A 19,818-nucleotide genomic window follows, 5' to 3' on the forward strand; every position below is an offset into this window, starting at 1 on the left:
GTTTGTAACTGGGGCTCATATTGATGCTGCAGTTATAGTGGAAAAGTATGAACTAAAAGAAAGTTACAAAAACAAGTTTAAAATATATTTAAATTACAGAAGAAAACGAAAAATAGAACACCCCATAGCTGACGCCAATGTAAACCATCTCTGTATCTGCCCTGTAAACCGAGGTTATACAAATTATATTTCAAAAGCAGCCGAAACAAAAAATTATGAACCCATTCCTGTACTTTGTTTTTCGTTCAAAAATATTTTATTCGTTTCTTTTCAATAGAAAACATACATTTGTCTTACATGTACCGCTGAGAGATAACATGTGTTAGTGAGAATTGATAAACTACAGTAAACTCTTTCTGTGACAAATTCGGGCATGTTTCCTTTTTCCCAACTTAGACAGATTTTACTGTCCTCGCCATACAACACTTAAACCAAATCAACAACAAGACTGACAAACAGGGGACAAGGGGACGGGGGGGGGGAGGTTTGAGGTTATTGGGGGGTGTGGGGGTAGGGGGCACTGAGGAGCGTTTTAGTTTGGTCGAGCTTAACTCCGAGGGGAGCCACACCCAGAATCGAGTCCCCTCAGGAGCGTACCTGATCACCTCTATAACTGTCCCGTAGCCACCCACCTGTACTTTGTTTTAACGTAAAGATCATAAATTTTAAATATATATATTATTTTTTTTACATATTACCCCTAAATAAAGAAAAAAACAGGGGGGGGGGGGAATCCCCCCCATAAAACCACCCCATCTGTAAAATTGCAAAGATGCGTCTGGCCCTTTAAGACCGAAATACCCATGGCTTAAAAAGGGGTTAAGAAACCTATTTGAAAAATCACAGAAAAACTGTACATTAGACACAATGTGACAACACAAGCTGTAACATCTGGGTTGAGGTACAGCCATAGCAACTACAGAGAACTGCTGTACCATAAATTGGAACATGTACAAAACGAACAGCATTTGGATGGTATTTTATAGGAATGTCATCATGGCGTAAAACGCATTATTTTAAATTTTACAGCTTTTGCAGAGGATAAAACGCTCCCAAGTACGGCGGCCGCTGCGGTGCAAAACTCAATAGAAGAATGTATAACAGGCGATATTACACCCGCTCTCCCACCCCCCAAAAAATATAGGACATACTGCAATTTTTAGATCTCTGACTCTCAAATCAGAGAAAAAGCGCTCATGTGTATAACCGCCCTCCCTGCTAGACTGCTCACTCACTGAAAACATGTAATTTCCACAGTTTCTGTATTTTTCCGTCACTATAAACTGCTAAATTCGGTCTTCCTAGACAAGACGAACCAACAGCTGAGATCAGATTACAAACTACTCATAGAAGTATATGAAGAGGATGGGAGCAGACACACCAGACATGCTGCTGTAGCTAACAGGAAGTGTTTTACTGTCTCATGGTTACTGGAAGGTGATCTACACTGCTCAGGACTGCTGTATAATGTCCTCCATGGTGCTGCTGCTTCTCTGTATATGTGAGCGATAGTGATAGGGCAGCAGGATCGCCTCTTCTTTCTGCGTGTGGAGTGTATGAGAGACATCATAGCAGCTAGTCTCCATCCACCAACTTAGGGAAGACTGAGAATTAGAGATGAAGCTTGTAGAAGGGAAAACTGCTGACATAATGCAGGATAAGTCCAGGAGCCAGCAACGAAAAAAAGAGTTAGATGAGAGAATATATAAAGAGAAAGAAAAAAAAAATTTAGAGGTCCTTTAGACCAAAGCTGCATCAGGAGAGAGGTAGACATCCATACATGACCTTCCCCAAATGTTAGGGCTAAACCTACCTACTACCGATGGGTTAAAATCACGGTCAGAGGATCCAAAATGATCTGTGGTTTGCTGTCTGCAGCAGCCGGTTAGTTCTACCAGTCTCCCGAATGGGATTAATTGCTCAGCGGAGGAAGTGGTCTAATCTAATATACGGTTTCATTGCTCGGCTCTGATTACGGGTTGCAGTTAAACACTCAGCTTCTCCAAATACACCTGAAATCTGACCGTCTGATATAAACAGGGAAGGAGCTGTAATGTGCTATATACGGTCATAGTCAAGGTCCATAACACACGAGCCACTGAGTCATTTATGGGGCTGAATGCGTCACTTGTGTCCTCAGGAACACATAATAGCTTTGAAGAAAAATAAAGAAAAAATAAGAAGATGCCAGTGAATAAAGCCGAGGTCTACGGGGCGTTCACGGCAGATCAAAGAGATGCAGAACGTGCGCCATTCACATGACTGTACAGGTGCGGCTCTATACAGAACAGGGAACTATATACAGCACAAAGATTCATTAAAAACGGTATCCATGCTGAAAACCACCAGACCAATAAAGAATGAATAAGAAATTTGCATCCAAGTGTGCACTAACTTTAAATATTACAACATTAACCCCTCGTGCAACCCGAACGCTGTTGAAATGGCAAAAGTGACTTGACAGAGAATGCTGGGTGTTGTAGATGGAGGCTAGAGAAGGTGCAAAAGTAGAAGGACCAAAGATAGTGTGGGAATGGCCGGGGCCAAGATTGAAAGTTATCCACAGGGTAGCAGATAAGGGATTGTTGGGGGGTGGTCTTACCAATAACAGGGGTCACCCTGAGTGGGGGGCATGTGTGTTGCTGCACTCATTTCGACGGTCTTATTAGAGATAGCAGACTTCAAAGCGCTCGGCAAGCATTCGGGGACTTTCAGGGCCCCTGTTTTTGTGCTGTGTGGGGTTCCCAGTGGTAGATAGTTACGCCATTATATCTATGTAATATATACTATACAGTTCAGAGAGCCAAATAATCTTTATACCCAGGATTGAAACAAGGAGACATCTACTACACATAATATGGAGAATCCCTTCTTAGATGATAAGAGCAGCGAGAATATGGAACATTCTGCCACATAATGCGGTGATTGTAGATTCACTGAAAAAGTTCAAAAGGGTTCTGGACGTGTTCTTGTACGATATAGGAGATGATCTGATGGTTACAAGATTATTGGAGACGGGAAAGTCTGAGGAAAAGCTTTTATTGTGACAGATTAGAAAAAAAGTTAAAAAAAAAAAAAAATCACTACAAGATTGCAAAGAATATCAGCCATGCGGTCTGCAGACGGCGCGGGTCGGGGTCCATCTCTACGGCTCTATCAGGTGTTTCTTCTTAGTTTCTGTAATTCTGACAGAAAAATAAAGCCAAACGTTTATTTTGCTGCCGATTTCCATGAGATTCTTCTGACATCGTACACATGTTAGCCTCTGCTACATCAGTGTCCATTGTTTATGGAGGGCAGAACAATGTAATCAGCTACAATGCTCTGCCCAAAAAGAAAAAAACTAATTGAGAACTTAGTGGATACTATTAAAGTCAATGTCAAAATACTGTACATTGGTCAACTATATGGCAAGACTTTTTTTCCCCAAATCAATGTTTATTTTTTATCTTTTTGATTCTATTTTCTGTATAATATTATGGAGGCATCTTGTCCGCACAGACAGACAGAAGAAACCCCAATCAGGAAAGGAGCCATGGACTTCAGGAAAGAGTTCTGGGCATGCTCTGTAAAACTAGGTTGGATTTCCAAAGGGCAGATTGTAATCAACTCAGAAAGAGAGTAGGAAGAATCCAATGGCTGGATGTTCTTAAGGACAGAAATGTCCAAGAAGGTTGGGAAATATTGCGAAATGAGATTCTCAAAGCACAATAGTTAGCAATCCCTAAAAGAAGGAAGAATGGGAAGCATTTAAAGAGACCCGGATGGATGAACACAGAACTTGCACACATGTTAAAAAGGAAGAAAGATATGTTTATCAAATGGAAAGATGGGGGGAATATCTAAAGAAGAATATAATCTGGTCTGCAGAAACTGTAGGGCAAGTATCAGAAAAGCTAAAGCTAATGAATTGAGGCTTGCAACAGAGGCCAAAAGCAATAAAAAAAAGGATGGGGGTGGGGGGGTATGTCAAAAGCAAAAGAAAAATCAAAGATGCTATTGGATGCTTACAAGATGAAAATGGTGAATTGTTTAACATAGATGTTGAGAAGGCCGAATTTTTAAATTCCTATTTTGTATGTTTTCTCTCAGAAAGTACATGGAACATCAATTGATTTCCCTGTGCTATTGGAGGAATAAAAGAATGCAGGCTAGTTCATAAGCCGAGAGATTGTGAGGGAACACATAGCTAATTTAAATAAATTCAAGTCTCGAAGTCCAGATGAATTACATCCTAGGATACAAAAGGAAGCAGCGGAGGTAATTGCTGAACCACTTGCCATAATCTTTGAAAATTCCTGGAAAACAGGAGAAGTCCCAGAAGATTGAAAAAGGGTAAATGTTGGCCCAATCTTCAAATAAAAAAAAAAAAAGAAGGTGGATCCAGGAAACTACAGGCCTGTGAGACTGACTTCTATTTTGGGAAAGATCTTTTTACAAATTACTAAAACGGCATGCATGCAAGTACTTGGAAAAAAAATTGAGTAATTAACCAGAGCCAGCATGGGTTTGTAACAAACAAGTCATGCCAGACAAATCTAATTTCCTTCTATGACAGAATCACCGACTGGGTTGATCAGGGAAATGCAGTGGATATAGTATATCTTGACTTTAGTAAAGCATTTGACAAAGTAGCGCATACCATACTTATTGAAAAAAAGACCAAATATGGAATGGACAAGGCAACTGCTAGAGTGGTCATAAATGGCTGCACATCCCTCAAGCAGTTGTGAATCCACTAGAGCAGTGTTCCCCAACTCCAGTCCTCAGGGACCCCCAACAGGTCATGACAATGTACATCTGGGCAAGAAAAATGAAAAAAGCACATACAGAATAGGGGGGAATTGGGCCATGCAGCAGCACATGTGAAAGACTTGGGTATACTAATAGACCATAGTCTGAACATGAGTCAATAGTGTGATGCAGCAGCCAAAAAGGCAAACACAATTCTGGGATGTATTAAGAAAAGCATAGAGTCTAGATCACGTGAGGTCATTATCCCCCTCTACCCTTTGGGACCTGACCCGAGCGCCTGCAGGGACATGCGCGTACTCACCCGCGCCCGTCGGCTCCGGCTGCTTGATGTGCCGGCTTGCCAGGCAGCCGGCGCATGCGCAGACCGGAGCCGGCGGCGGGTGAGTGACATTTCTGTGCGGGGCTCGCAGAGCATGCCGCGGGTTGTTTGCCGCGCGATATTTTGCGTGGACAAATCGCGCCTGTCTGCATAGGATTGCATTTGTTAACGCAATCCTATGCAGGCTTCCAGCAGCGGACATTCTGCGGGAAATCCTGCCGCGGAATTTCCGCTCGTGTGTAGGGGGCCTTCCTCAGTTATACCTCATCTGGAATACTGTGTCCAGTTCTGGGTCCCCCACTTTAAAAAAGACAGACAAACTGGAGCAAGTTCAGAGAAGGGCTACCAAGATGGTGAGCGGTCTGCAAATCATGTCCTATGAGGAACGGTTAAAGGATCTGGGAATGTCTAGCTTGCCAAAAAGAAGTCTGGGAGGAGACTTAATAGCGGTCTACAAATATCTGAAGGGCTGTCACAGTGCAGAGGGATCAGCCCTATTCTCATCTGCACAAAGAAAGACTAGAAGCAATGGGATGAAACTGAAGGGGAGGAGATACAGATTAGATATTAGAAATAAATCTTTCTGACAGTGAGGGTGACCAATGAGTGGAACAGGTTGCCACGGGAGGTTGTGAGTTCTCCTTCTATGGAAGTGTTTAAACAGAGGCTGGGCAGACATCTGTCTGGGATGATTTAGCGAATTCTGCACTAAGCAGGGGGGTGGACCCGATGATCCTGGAGGTCCCTTCCAACTCTACCAGTCTATGACTACAATCATACTGTGTCCTGTCCCAGTTAGACTACAAACCAAGTCTGCAAGCGGTGGTCTCCATTTTAGCAGGTTTCCATTGATTTCTGGCATTAGGGCCAGACGGAATAGAGTGGATGACTATGCTATTCATTCCAGACAAAGTGCCAGCAACCTGCTAAGGGTACCCAAAGGCCGGGTTTATATGAGCGCATGATTACCGCTGTGTGTGCTTGTAATACACAGTAATTTTGCAGGCAAATGCATTGCCATAGGCAGTTGCGCTCTCATTACTCTGCATTATGAGTGAGGTCTAACCTATGCAGAAGTCACAGTGCAGGGTGGCAGAAGATCCATGTTGTGACCCTGTCTCCAGCTTTCCATTAGACGTGTTATGGAGCCCTATACAACGAAGGCCCATTTACATGTAACGATTATCACTCCAAAAATTCGTTCAAAACGATCAAAAATGTACAATCAGCATTACGGCTAAACGTGACGCTATGGTGCACTATTTGTTCTCTTTTCGTTTGTCACTTAGTATCAGCCTGCATAGAAATCAAGTCGCTGGTTCGCTCACTTCTCGCTACGTCTAAACAATCCCCGCTCACAGTTTTACATAGCACTCAGAAAGGGAGCGGAATCTTCCTTTTTTCTATGTGTGTTGAGACCGATAAGAAATCCTGCTCTGATGTCTGCTGTGTATAGGAGATATCACAGCAGCTAGCCTACACCCATCAGCTCAGAGAGGACAGACGAGATGGAGCCTGCAGAGGGGAAAACTAGTGAAAAACGTCATAGAATAGCCAGAAATACTGCTACGTACGTTATATACACACACGTATATTATGTATACACACTCTGAAGAAAGAAAGAAACTGAAGCAACAGATTATATTGCAAAAAAAAAAGGAAAAAAAAGTTTGCTGGTGTCATGAAAAGTTATGGAACATTTTGATACTATGAATTCTTTTAAAATATGATTAATACTAGGAGTAGTCAGTTTCAACCATTAACCCCCTAGTAATCGGCCTATCGTGGTGATCTCCCTTCGTACATTCCAGGTGCCGGCTGTTTCTTACATCCGACACCTGGCGGCAACAGCTGCGATGAGCCACGTGGCTTATCAGTGCTGTTAACCTTTTAAATGCCCCTGTCAATTCTAACAGCGGCATTTAAATCCCCCAAATGATGTTTGGAGGTCCCTACGGCCCCCCCCGCGATGAGATTGCAAGGAGCTGTGCAGGTGTCATGGCAGCCGGGGGCCTTCTGAAAGGCCCCAGGGCTGGCTTGGCAGAATGCCCATCAAGCCATGCCGGTGGAGGGGCTTAATAGACTGCCTGCTCGATCGCAGTATAATGTAATGCTATAACATTATATTATACCGCAGAAGTGATCAAATCATTGCAAGTTGTTTTAAAAAAAAACAAAAAATACGAGTGAATTGTTATATTTACCCCCCCCTATCCTCTCCCCCCCTCCCCCCCCTCATTTCCCAACTAACCCTCCTCCCTACCCCATCTCTCCAACCACCCTTAGTTACCTTAAATGTAATGTAAATCATCTGTTAAGCAAATCTTTATGCTTAAATCAACAACTCGTTATTTGCTCAATACATGTGATAAATGTTTGACTGATGTTATGTAATCAAACTTGTATTGTTTAAATGCCAATAAAAACCATTGAACAATAAAAAAAACAAAAAAAAAAACAAGAATAAAGTTTTACTAATTATTTAAAAAACAAAACACCCTTTTGCCATATTTGTAAGAAATGATTCTAAATAACAAAACAAAAATACGTTTCGTATCGCTGCGTCCGTAAAAGTCTGATCTATCACCACAAGATGAGCGTAGTCAAAAAAAAAATAAAGACCACCAGAAATGCGCTTTAAGTCACCCTGTCTCCAAGAAACAAAATGCAATAAAAAGTGATCAAAAAGTCGTATGTATTCCCAAATGATACCAACTCAAACTACAGGACATTTTGCAAAAAATGAGCCCTCGCACAACTACATGGACGGAAAAATAAAAGTTATTGCACGCAGAAGAAAAAAAAAAAAAAAATCTTTTGAAAAAAAATACACGATACAAGTTGATATAGTAATCGGACTGACCCATAGAATAAAGTTCTGTCACTTTTGTTGCAGTTTTGGTGCCGTAGAAACAAGACGCACTGAAAGATGACAGAATTTCAATTTTTTTCTCCTTAAAATTTTTCAAACGTTTATCAGTACATTATAAGGTACATTAAATATCACCATTGAGAAATACAACTTGCCCCGCAAAAAATCAAGCCCTCATACAGCGACGTCGATGGAGAAATAAAGGCGTCACTTTTTTTTTTTTTTTTTTTTTTAAAAAGGGGGGAGGAAAAAACAAAAATGGAAAAAAACCATAAAAGCTTGATCACTACGGGGTTAAATATAAATTTCAATGCATGATCATAGCAGGGAGGCACAGCAATATAAAAAATAAAAAAGGTTTTACTGATGGCGTTAACGGGTTACCTTACCTTTATCTGCTCTATCAAGATCTGCAGATAAGCATCTGACTCGGCAAGCTTCTTATCAAAGTCCTGAACACTTGGAACAAATCCAGAATCCACACCCTGAAAAAAAAAGGGAAACCATAGTGTTAAAATTAGTGCCGGAAAATCAGAGTCACAGCTGGAGTATAATAGACGGTAACGCCGAGACCAACCAGAACGAAGCCGGTCAGCGTGTTACTGCCGATCAAGAGCCGACATGTAAGATTACAGCTTAGCCACTGTAATGAGGCTTTAGCAGGAAATGGATACGAGATGGTAAACTGTCTGTGAACCACAATACATCAAGTAGGACAAGTCATTAACACAGAGCCCCATGTGCCAGCATGGAGGTGCATGCACACAGGATACTGTAAACCGATCAATGCCAAGGAGGGGGCATAGCCTATTCCTTGGGGTGGGGAGCCTGAAGTGCGCACAAGTGTCGGACGGGGTGTAACCACAAGTTCAATAAGTAGGAATAGACAACCCATCTTAGCAAACAAAATAGTGTTTTGTTTTTTTTTATGCAGCTTAAATCCACGTATTGGAAAGTCCGAGCCGCCCGCAGTATGTGATCGCCGCATATACTGTATAAGTCAATATGAAATATATGTAAATGAACCTGCCTAAAAAGGTACAAGAAAGCAGCATACATTCACATGGTCCTGGCATTTATATGGCAATGACGAGGAAAGTCACACGGATACAATGTCTTTCATCAAACTCCTCCGAATCCTTCACCTACCTTCTAAGAGCCTCCAATGAGCAGCTTCCTCACCTCTAAGGGGGCCGCACACAGCAGGTTTCATTGGCAGCACTGTTGATGCCACGTCTCTCACATAGGGAGGGGTGCCGCTCCAGACTGCTGTTCTGCCAGCTCTTGGAAGGAAAATGCCCTACATCCTCCGATTACATGGCTCACGCTGTAATTTTCACAGGGACAACACCCTTATGTGCTACCAGGCGCTGCGTTAGACACACACAGACCTGTGGCAACAGTGAAACCAAGGGCCTCCTTGGCAAACACTTGCTGCGGTTACTTTACTTGCATTGCAGAGATGGGGTCCCTGAGACCTGAGGATGCATGAGACCGGACCGCGGAATACATGTCATCCAATGAGAAGGCACAAATCAACCACCACGAGACGTCCGTGAAGAGGCTTTGTAATGGATTCAAGTCATGTGTCACAAATGCCAACCAGTACGTCTGTAGACGGCGGGGGGTGTAAGGGGGAGTGGGGGGGGGGGGACGTATCTATAAACACCATGCAATCATAAAATGTGCTAAATATTAAATGAAAAAACTAGTCAGACATAGTACACAGAGACCCACCATCTCCGGTGCCCCCTTAATATACAGATACTGGTATACTGAAGTCATCCAGAGTTATAGTAACAATGTAGCACAACAGACAAATGCTTCAAGAAAAGAAAACATTCCACATAAAAGTAACACTTGGGTGACTCATTCTAAAACAAATCAGGAAACATAATAGGATAACTTCAGCATTTCTATATACTCTGAGGTGACAAAGACTGAAGGCAGGACAAGGAACATTAACCCCTTGGGATGTAGTGTGACGTCATGGAGACGTGAAATGTGTATGGAGCAGCATAGGGAGCAGATCCCGCTTCATATAATGCGGGTGCCGGCTGTCTTTGACAGCAACAGCCGCGTTGAGAGTGAACATTGATCGTGGCTGTTAACCCTTTAAAAGCCACTGTCAAAATTCTGACAGTGGCATTTAAATGCCCTGATCAGTGTTCCGGGGTTCCCCAAGAACCTTCCCACGATGACATAACAAGGTGCCATTCTGTTGCTGGGCAGCCTGAGCATTTTGAAATAAAATAGGATCTTCTTCATTTCATGGTCACATGATGTAAACTAGAACCTTCAATATCTTTAAAAAAAAAAAGTTTGTTGAATTTTTTGGGAGTAACGCATTTTTGCATGGCTTTGGGATCAGAAATGGTAAAAAAGCAAACATTATATATATATCCCCCCCCCCCCCCCAATCACTTAAAATTGCTTCACATCCACTGCGCCCTTCCTGGTTGCGGTTGACCAGGACATGTGACTGCTGCAGCCAATCACTGGATTAACGCCTATTTGGTCTGGTTGAACAGCTCATTTTTTGGTGATGGTTTGGCATGGAATGACCCAGTAGTTCTCTATGAAAAAACCTCTGGGTCCTTATCATTTAAATAATGCGTTGGTCACCAGCTGTTCAGCGTTCTTGTTCTTCCCCAATCTCATCACAACAAAAATCACTTTTTTTTTTACTAATATTAACAGCTTTATTATGCCTCTCATTCATAAAAGCAAACAAGAGTCTTCATCCATCATCATTAAGGTCAAATGACTGGATTATTCCAGATTGACATCTACTCCTCCTCTAAAAGACCGGAGCGCTACGTGACGGGCCTCAGCATAAGTGGTACTAAGATGCGATAAATGCTGTATATATTGTATACTTTGGATGGGATAGATCTGAATTGTATATCAGGTCATTAGAGCGGGGCACTTGATAGGTCCTTGAAAACCAAGCTGCATTTCCTTTTTCGTTGCAGTGGCGGGGAGAGCAGACCTCGCTCGGAAGTGGAAAAGAAAGGATGTAACAATCCTATACAAGATCCATAGATCAGGCAATGTGAAAGGTAAAACTGTTGATTTCTTAAATTGGAGGGGATCTCCCCATCCTGCAACAATGTAACGTACAAAATCAACGAACTCACAAACTCAAAAGGAGAAAATGTATAAGAGGTTTTGAAGGTACATAAGAAAATGTTAAGGTTACCAGTTTTATACATCTATATGGTCCTGCGAGACCTTTCTGCTATTGTTTATTTTATACTAGTCGCAAAACTTTAACAAACACAAATTAAAACATATGTAATTATACAAAAAAAAAAACCCAAAACAAAAACAACCCTCTTTTTATAGTAATCGTTACATAAAATCATTGCCGTATGGCATGCAGGTCTTGAAACTACCATGGTTAGGCAATAAAGACTGCATGCCTGGCAAGAGATCCATAGACCCGCTATGACCGGATAACATCACGCCGATATAGCTGCATGCGGACCGTTGAACTTTCTACACAGTTGGCCACAAAAGGGAGCCAATGAAAAAAATTAAAAAGATATTCTGTTTCTTATTAGAAAACCTTAAAGTACAAAACTTCACACTTTTAGCTCTTTATTAACAATGCTCCAAGAAAGTTGACAAACATTTGCAAGAGACATTCTACAAGTTCTCCAGGCAACCAGAGCGCCGCTCTCTCCGGTCATCAGTATTAACCCTTTCCAATCCACTGTCTGACCTCTGAAGACATTCTGATTTAAGGCTGTACAGCTCCGATGTTGGTAGACATCCGTCGGGGTTCTCTTACTGTATATTGCCAACTTCTCTGCTGTCGGAGCCTATCCAAAGTGTCACCTCATGCAGTACTGGCTTTAGTCTGTAGAGAGCGCTGTTGTATAATGGCAGAAAAAGAGTAAGCCCCCCTAGGAAAACCAGAATACAAATTGGATTGGAAAGAGTTAAACTTCTGGCTGGAAAGAGGCAGCAGCCATCAGAGGCCATTTTAACTACAAACCATTTCCTTTCGCTGCCGGCCAACATGGTACCATACAGAATATTGGTAAGTCATTAATACTGTGCATTCATATGCTGTTCAGATGGTGCCCTCGCCCCACGGCCATGTTCACACACTATTTTGCACTGGTTTTCATCTCTACAAGGAAATTCGTGAGCAGGAAAAACGGAATTCCCTGGCCGAACAGATCCGTCTTACAACTGAACCGAAGAGCGGCAAGCAGACCTCATTGGCTTCAATGGTGTCCGTCAGATCTCCGTTCAGCTGTCCGGCACTTTACCAGTCCTTCATGCAGGGTTTTCTCTTCCGGCATTTCCTTCCAGATCCGCAACGGGATCCCCTTACGGAGGTTCTGAACGCAGATATGAACTTTGTGCACCACAGGCATGGCTAGAAGCAGCAGGACAGGAGCAAGGACTCGTTCGCCATTTAACCCCTTTCTATCTAGCTCAACACTGGATAGAACATCAATCAGTTCTTGCTGCCAAAATCCAAAAGGGGGGGGGGGGGACTGAGGGATGAATAAGACACTTGTAGTCTCAGATGTAGAGACCAGGTATCGGTGTGATGTCTGGGCCAAGAAATAATTGCTCAGGTCTATTATAAAGCCTCAAAAGTGCCCATAACGTACAAATAATGTACTCCTGGAATGTACGAAGAGCAACGCCAAAGAGTACAATACAGGGGGGAGCAAACAATACCGAAAATAGGAAACGAGTTCCAAGGGCTCGTTCATACCTGCATTAGGGATTTCTGTTTGAATTCTGTTTTTTACTGCAAAAACGAAACATATGAAATTTAAATGGAAGCAAGAGTTGGGTTTTTGTTTATGTAGGGGGGGGGGGGGGGGAACAAACAAAAATAAATTTTGTAATAAAACGTGCAGTCTGCAGCAAACTTAAAGCGTCTCATCTTTTTGAAAACCCGGCAAATTCAATGGGGATTAAGCGGAAACACTTAATTGTTTGAATTCTGTTTTTCTGCTCCAAAAACGGAAAAAAAGACCGAATTCAAATGTAGATCCTGAATGTAGAAGTGAATGAGCCCTAAAGCACTTTTCAGTCCAGACACAAACAACTGCGCACAGAACCCCTCTCTCTTCCTACATTATATCCACCCCATCCGCTCTGTAGCGGCTTTTTCTTTGCCCTTATAATGAGTAGCGGTTTTATGATAGGTGAGCAGTATATCATCTGCTTATACAACGATGTGGTCTCCAGTCAACAACATATACACCGATAGCACTGCGTCCGTCTCACCCTGTATGGACAGTTCTATTGCAGCATCAAGGTACCTTTACATGGGGCGATTGCCGAAATCGTTGCTGGAAACTGCAACTTCGGACGATAGTCATTCCGTGTACACGCACTATCCACAGGGCGACAAATCCCCCACCTCTCAGAGTTACTTGGTTGTTAGGTCACCTACAAACCAAAGGGACTATCAGCCTGTGGGAACAGGCAGACACTATGTAGTGGTCATGGAGTAGCGGTATTATTTGGGCCTTGTATATGGTATTGGGAATATTGGTCTTTCTATGGTGGGTTTTATTCAGTAACAGTGTGGCGGTATCAGTCAGACACTACGGAATAGTACTGGTATTATTTGGGCCTTGTATAACGGTAAGATTGGTATAGTGTGTTTTGTTCAGTAACAGTATGTAGATTACAGTGTGGTATAATAATTTCTTCTAGCTTAGCAGCAACTATGATAGCTGGACAGCCAGGCCTGCAGGGGACTGTAAACAGGACTTCTGAGTACTGGAAAGTGTACTACTCAGCAGGGACAGCTATAGAGGTGTGTCTGGAGGAGCTAAAATCTCCAAATTCAGTCCTTTGCTGAAAGTTGGGGCAGAGCTGCTGCTGAAAGCCAGAGCCAGGCTGGCTCTGAGAGGGAGAGCTGGAGCTACTCCTCAAGAGGGCAACTAAGAGAAGGCTGAAAGCTTGAGGTCTGTGAAAACCAGGCTGTGGTAACGCCATGAGTCTGATGGCGAGGGATGCCTCACAGGAACCATGTTGGGTACACGTAGTGGCGCTAGGGCACTGTGTTGTAGTAAATGAGGAAATTACTGTTCAGTTAGCGACATGACAGGCAAGTATTTATGTTCATAGCACAAAGTGTATGTGCTGCCAGTGGCTGCTGTGTTTTCATTGTATTTTGGTGTTATTGCTGAATATTCAAAAAAAAAAAAAAAAAAAGTGTTATTGGGACTTTTACAAGGACTGAGTGAGCCACCGTATCGTCACTAACCCCACCGATCATAGAGACATTGCCTCAATGGGAAAAAAAATAATTTTATATCACGTATCTATATTTTTTTCCCCAGTGGTGGTAGGAGTGCTACATATGCATTGAAGCTTGTGCCATTAATCGGGATCACTGAGCAGCTCCTGGGTGCACAGTTTACCGACTCCCCACGACAGCATACCTGACTTTAGGCCACTAAGCAGTTCTGTGGGGAAGCCTCAAGAAGGATCTCTGAGCTGCTTATCAAATTGACACTCCAGGAGCATCCCATAATTTTTTAAATTGCATTTCCAACTAATGTAGATGCCATCTTTAGCCCTGCTACTGCCTCTTGTTCTCTCTTAGAATCATAGAATGGTAGAGCTGTAAGGGACCTCCAGGGTCATCGGGTCCAACCCCCTGCTCACTGCAGGATCACTAAAACATCTCAGACAGATATTTGTCCAACCCTTGTTTGAACACTTCCATTGAAGGAGAACTCACCAACTCCTGTGGTAACCTGTTCCACTCATTGATCCCCCTCACTGTCTAATATCTAATCTGTGTTTCCTTCCTTTCAGTTTCATCCCATTGCTTTTAGTCTTTCCTTGTACAGATGAGAATAGGGCTGATCCCTCTGCACTGTGACAGCCCTTCAGATATTTGTAGACCGCTATTAAGTCTCCTCTCCGTCTTCTCTTCTGTGGGCTAAACATTCCCAGATCCTTTAACTTTTCTTCATAGGACATGATTTGCAGACCGCTCACCATCTTGGTAACTTCTCTGAACTTGCTCCAGTTTGTCTATGTCTTTTTTAAAGTGGGTTGCCCAGAACGGAACACAGTATTCCAGATGAGTTCTGACTAAGGAAGGGTAGAGGGGTATAATTACCTCACGTGATCTAGACTCTATGCTTCTCCTAATACATCCCAGAATTGTGTTTGCCTTTTTGGCTGCTGCATCACATTGTTGACTCATGTTCAGTCTGTGATCTATTAGTATACCCAAGTCTTTTTCACATGTGCTGCTGCTTAGCCCAATTCCTCCCATTCTGTATGTGCTTTCCTCATTTTTCGTTCTCAGATGTAGGACTTTGCATTTCTCCTTGTTAAATACCATTCTGTTAGTCGCTGCCCACTCTGCAAGCTTTTCCAGATCTTTTTGAATACTCTTCCCTAGTGTTAGCTATCCCTCCTAGCTTTGTGTCATCAGCAAATTTGATCAGTTTCCCATGAATTCCCTTCTCCACATCATTTATAAAAATGTTGAACAACACTGGGCCTAGGACAGAGCCTTGTGGTACCCCACTCGATACATTCTTCCACTTAATGTGCAGCCATTTATGACCACTCTGAGTACGATCACTCAGCCAGTTTTGAATCCACCCAACAGTTGACCAAATGTGGGATTGACAAGGCATCTGGTCATCTTAGGGCACTTTTACACGGAACGATATCATCCTAAGGGTGACTTCAAACTTACGATAAAAATTGTCAGATTTTTGCATAATGCAAGAGTGAGTGAAAACGAAGAAGTAGGAAACCAATGATTTTCAATTATTTAATTCCCATGTACGGTATTTTCACTTGCACAATTTGGAGTGAAAAAACCAAAAAAAAAAACCACAAAAAATGCATGTCCTATTTTTCCCTATGGAGTCTCCTTTTTTATCGTATCGCAATTGAGTTTTTTACACTAGAAAGTCCTATTGCCTTTCTTTCAAGAAATTCATGGCAAATACATGCGACAAAAATCACAAGTGGCAGAGATTCTCTTGCAAAAAAGTAACACTGATGCTCAAAGATCGTGAGAACAAAGATGTGATTTTCCAGCGTTTTTCCCCTCCCCCCCCCCCCCCCACTCCACTCGCTAGTGTGAAGGAGCCCCAAGGTAATCGCTCTGTTTAAAAACACGTGTAGACGGAACGATCCTCCCCAATCATTGTCACAGGAAAGGCATCTGCACCCAATGTGGTTTGCCTCCCTTGGGCCCAAGGACAGGCAGCAGCTCGTGGCCCTTGGGTCATCAGTTAGGAATCACTGCTTTAAATGGTAACAGGAGCAACGGAATTAGAGTTTTGCAATACTGCATTGTACAAAGCATCACATGATATAAAAGACTTAGCAATGTGGGAACGCGAAACGAGAAAGTAGGGGTGAAAGGCCGACCCAGGATTAAAGGGAACCTGTCAGAACATTCTTGCCGTCATAACCATGGGTGGCATGGAATCCTGACAAACCAGCAGATTATAAAAGACTTTGTGGGAAATGTAGTAAAGTATCAAGCGAGCTACAATGAAATGTACCACATTTAACCCCTTGAGTGGCACGCCCGGAAATTTTCCGGGACGAGCTCCACTGCTCATAGAGACATAGCCCGGAAGATTTCTGGGCTATGTATCACTATGGGAGCTGCAGAGCACAATGCCACAAGCTGTGACATTGTGCTCTGCCTGCACAGACCCACAGAGAACAAAGCAAGGGCTTTGAAAAACCAGCAGAAGATATTGCCGATATGCCGGCAATCTCCTGCTTTGTTTACAGGTTGCCATAGAGACCATCGGCTTGTCAAAAGCAAGCCGATGGTCTCTGTGGCAGGGAGAGTTTGGTGCTTGGCTGTCAGAGGACAGCTAGGTACCAGCTCTTACAGCAGAGATCAGAGAAAACCTCCGATCTCTGCTGTGTTAACCCTTTACATGCTGCAGTCTATGTGACTGCAGCATGTAAAGGGCTGTCACTGCAGCATGTAAAGGGCTGTCACCATCGGACCTTCGGAATGTGATCAGGGGGTCCTGATGGGTCCCTGTGGAAGTCCCCTAAAGGAGGGGGGGGAAAAAAAATTAAAAATAAAAAAAATTATAAAAACACTTGTCTCCCTTTACTTTGTAAAAAATCCAAAATACAATCACACATGTGGTATCCATGTGTCGTAATCATTATTTAACCCCTTCATGACATGGCCCCTTTTTTTCTTTTTTCCCCATTTTTTTTTTCCTCCCCCTGTTTAAAAAAAATCACAACTGGTCCCGCAAAAAACAAGCCCTTATATGGCCATGTCAATGGAAAAATGAAAAAGTTATGGCTCTTGAGACGCAACTGCAATATTTGTTGAAATTCAATGATTAGACCATTTTAAAAAACCTGCCCTGGTGGGCACAACAGGGTGGTAGGAAACCCGCCACTCAAGGGGTTAATAGACGCATGCCTCATAAGAAATTACGTGCAACGTAGATAAGTCTGTGCTCCAGAAAGCAAAATCTACACCAGCTGTGTGCTAAAATCACCCACTTTAATTAAAAAGTGATAGGGAAAGCACAAAAAAGAAAAAAAAAAGGCAAATCTTTACACAAGTACAACCTGGGCAAAAATCTATGACTTTTACACCAACACATCAATACATAAATTCCCCCCTAGGTTGCATTTTGGTATGGGCAGCATGAACTTGGCAGGTTTCCTTCCATCTGCTCCATGAATAGACAACTATTTTTCATAGACCATCAGGAACCTGACCTCACCACGTTGGATGTCAGGAGTGTGTAGTACGGCTTTTGTCTCCAGGTTGTTTTAGGTCCAACATTTGGTGCAGATTTATTTTTGGTGATCAATTTTTCTAATATCTAGTTAAAATGATCAAATTGCATCTCCCTGCAACCACTAGAGGGAGCTTAGGAGTTCATAGTATGACAATATGCGGTAAGCTCCCTCTAGTGGCAGTTTTAGGCAGCTGGGATTTTGTCTTATTTCTGTGCAGGGGATTTGGAGCTGTGTTTTGGATAAATGGCCCACCGATCACTATATAAACATAATGACATTTGAAAATATGGAGCATAAAATTTCGGACATTCACTTTAATTCCAAACTTTAAAAAAAAAATAGATAAATTGCTTTGCGGTTTAAAACAAAGTGTTTGAATTGGATCAAGACAGCATCTAAACTTGATGCAAATTCCAAGCTTTGCCTTGTACGCAGATCCGGCTATTAGTCCAACTAAATAATGCATGGTGCGGTGCGCCGTGTAAATGACTCCCCTCCTAAGGACAAGCTGCTCTCTTTATGGTTCGCACTGCAATCCATCCATACGGCGGTTTATTGCTGCAAAGCTGCTTGGCTTGTGGACGGGAGCGACGATATGTGGAACAGCTGGGAGATCTCAGACATGCAACATGGATTTGTGGGGAAAGAACGTAAGAAAGATTAACAGCTAAGACCCTTGTATTCAGCGGCGCAGGATGAAAGCTATTTTTATGAATTTATGAGCCCCACCCACCGGGAAGTCAATAGAAGTGAAGACAAAAACAAACACGTAACTTCTTAATTTCTCACTTCCTTATAGAGACATGTACGGAATATTTCAGCAAGACGAATGCTTATCCATTGCATGAATGAGCAAATTGGACAATCATAAAATTGTCGGTTGGTTGGCTGCACATCTCCCTGTGTGAAGGGGAAATGTGGAGCCGACCAATGACCGTTCCACAGGGACTGGGACTAACGATCTTATGATCTTTGGTCCCCATAAAGCTGATCATCTGACAGGTGTGAACAGCAGTGCACAGAGCGGCAATCAATATGCTTTGTTAATGGGCACTGATTACAGGGCGCCGATTCTCTGCCTGTGTAAGTGGGCTCTAAAGCTGAATTCACCGCTGCAGTGTCCATTTGGGGAGCTCCCAGCATAGATCGTCAAATCCAACCACAAGTCCACAGCAGGCGAGGCCAGAGCAGTGCATTTAGTCTCCATGCAGAGAGAATAAAATATTTTTTTTTTACTGCCAGAACTTAAATGGGTCTTCCAGGCAAACAAACATAAAGGCCTCATGTCCACGGCAAAATAACATTTAAAATCCGCAGCGTTTCTCCTGCAAGCGTGATCCGCGCCCCATAGGGATGCATTGGACACCCGCAGGTAGTTAAATACCTGCGGATGTCATTTTCCCCTGAGGCGCGGTTTGCGTGTGCGGGAAAACACCCGCAGCATGCTCCCTTTTAGTGCGGGTCTCCCGCAGGCTTCCATTGAAGCCTATGGAAGCCGTCCGGATCCGCGGCACACCAGCAGCTGAATTTCTGCGCTCCAGCGCGTGAGAGCAGAAGTTCAAAAAAAACAAACAAACAAAAAAAAACAATATTGAGTGCATGGTGCATGCGCGTGGCACGCTGCCGGCGTGCCGAGCATATCCGCCGGGCCAAAGAAAGAAGATCCGGCTGCAACAGAGGGCAGATCCGCAGCGTCTGGACAGGTGAGCAATTCTTTTTGGACCTCATATCCGTGGGAAAGGAGGGACCCGTTGCGGGATTCTATATGGAGAATCCGCAGCGGGCCTGATTTTTCCCGTGGACATGAGGCCTTAGAGCTCTCCTCCGTATGGGTCAGCAACAGCTGGTCACTGGGGATCCACCACTAGTCATCCCCAGTAATCAACTGAGTGCAGCAGGGTCAGATGTTGTCATAGGGGGTCGGAGCGGGAAGTCTAAGAGTCAGTTTCACACCCGTAGAATTTCTGCCTGTGCACGCTGCCATAGGGTTGCATTAGATAATGCAATCCTATGCAGACAGCCAGATTTGACTGGGGAGAAAAAAAAAAAAAAAAACGCACGGTAAACAAATCGCGGCATGTCTTATTTCTGTGCGAGCCTTGCACGGAAA

General features: G+C 43.2%; 1 protein-coding gene across 7 annotated transcripts in view; it reads right to left on the bottom strand.

The window, feature by feature from the left end:
- The window catches only part of OSBPL9 (oxysterol binding protein like 9), a 111,386-nt gene that overhangs the window by 36,873 nt on the left and 54,695 nt on the right, over positions 1-19,818 (bottom strand). For 6 of the 7 annotated variants that reach the window (XM_066597602.1, XM_066597601.1, XM_066597603.1 and 3 more), the window contains one exon: positions 8,336-8,431. In XM_066597602.1, coding sequence (XP_066453699.1) covers positions 8,336-8,431 — 96 coding nt within the window. Of the gene's footprint in view, positions 1-8,335; positions 8,432-9,095; positions 9,205-19,818 lie in introns of those variants that run through there. The other variant, XM_066597605.1, reaches the window with a different exon arrangement.

Source organism: Eleutherodactylus coqui, chromosome 3 (assembly GCF_035609145.1).
Source record: "Eleutherodactylus coqui strain aEleCoq1 chromosome 3, aEleCoq1.hap1, whole genome shotgun sequence".
In the NCBI taxonomy this organism is placed as follows: domain Eukaryota; kingdom Metazoa; phylum Chordata; class Amphibia; order Anura; family Eleutherodactylidae; genus Eleutherodactylus; species Eleutherodactylus coqui.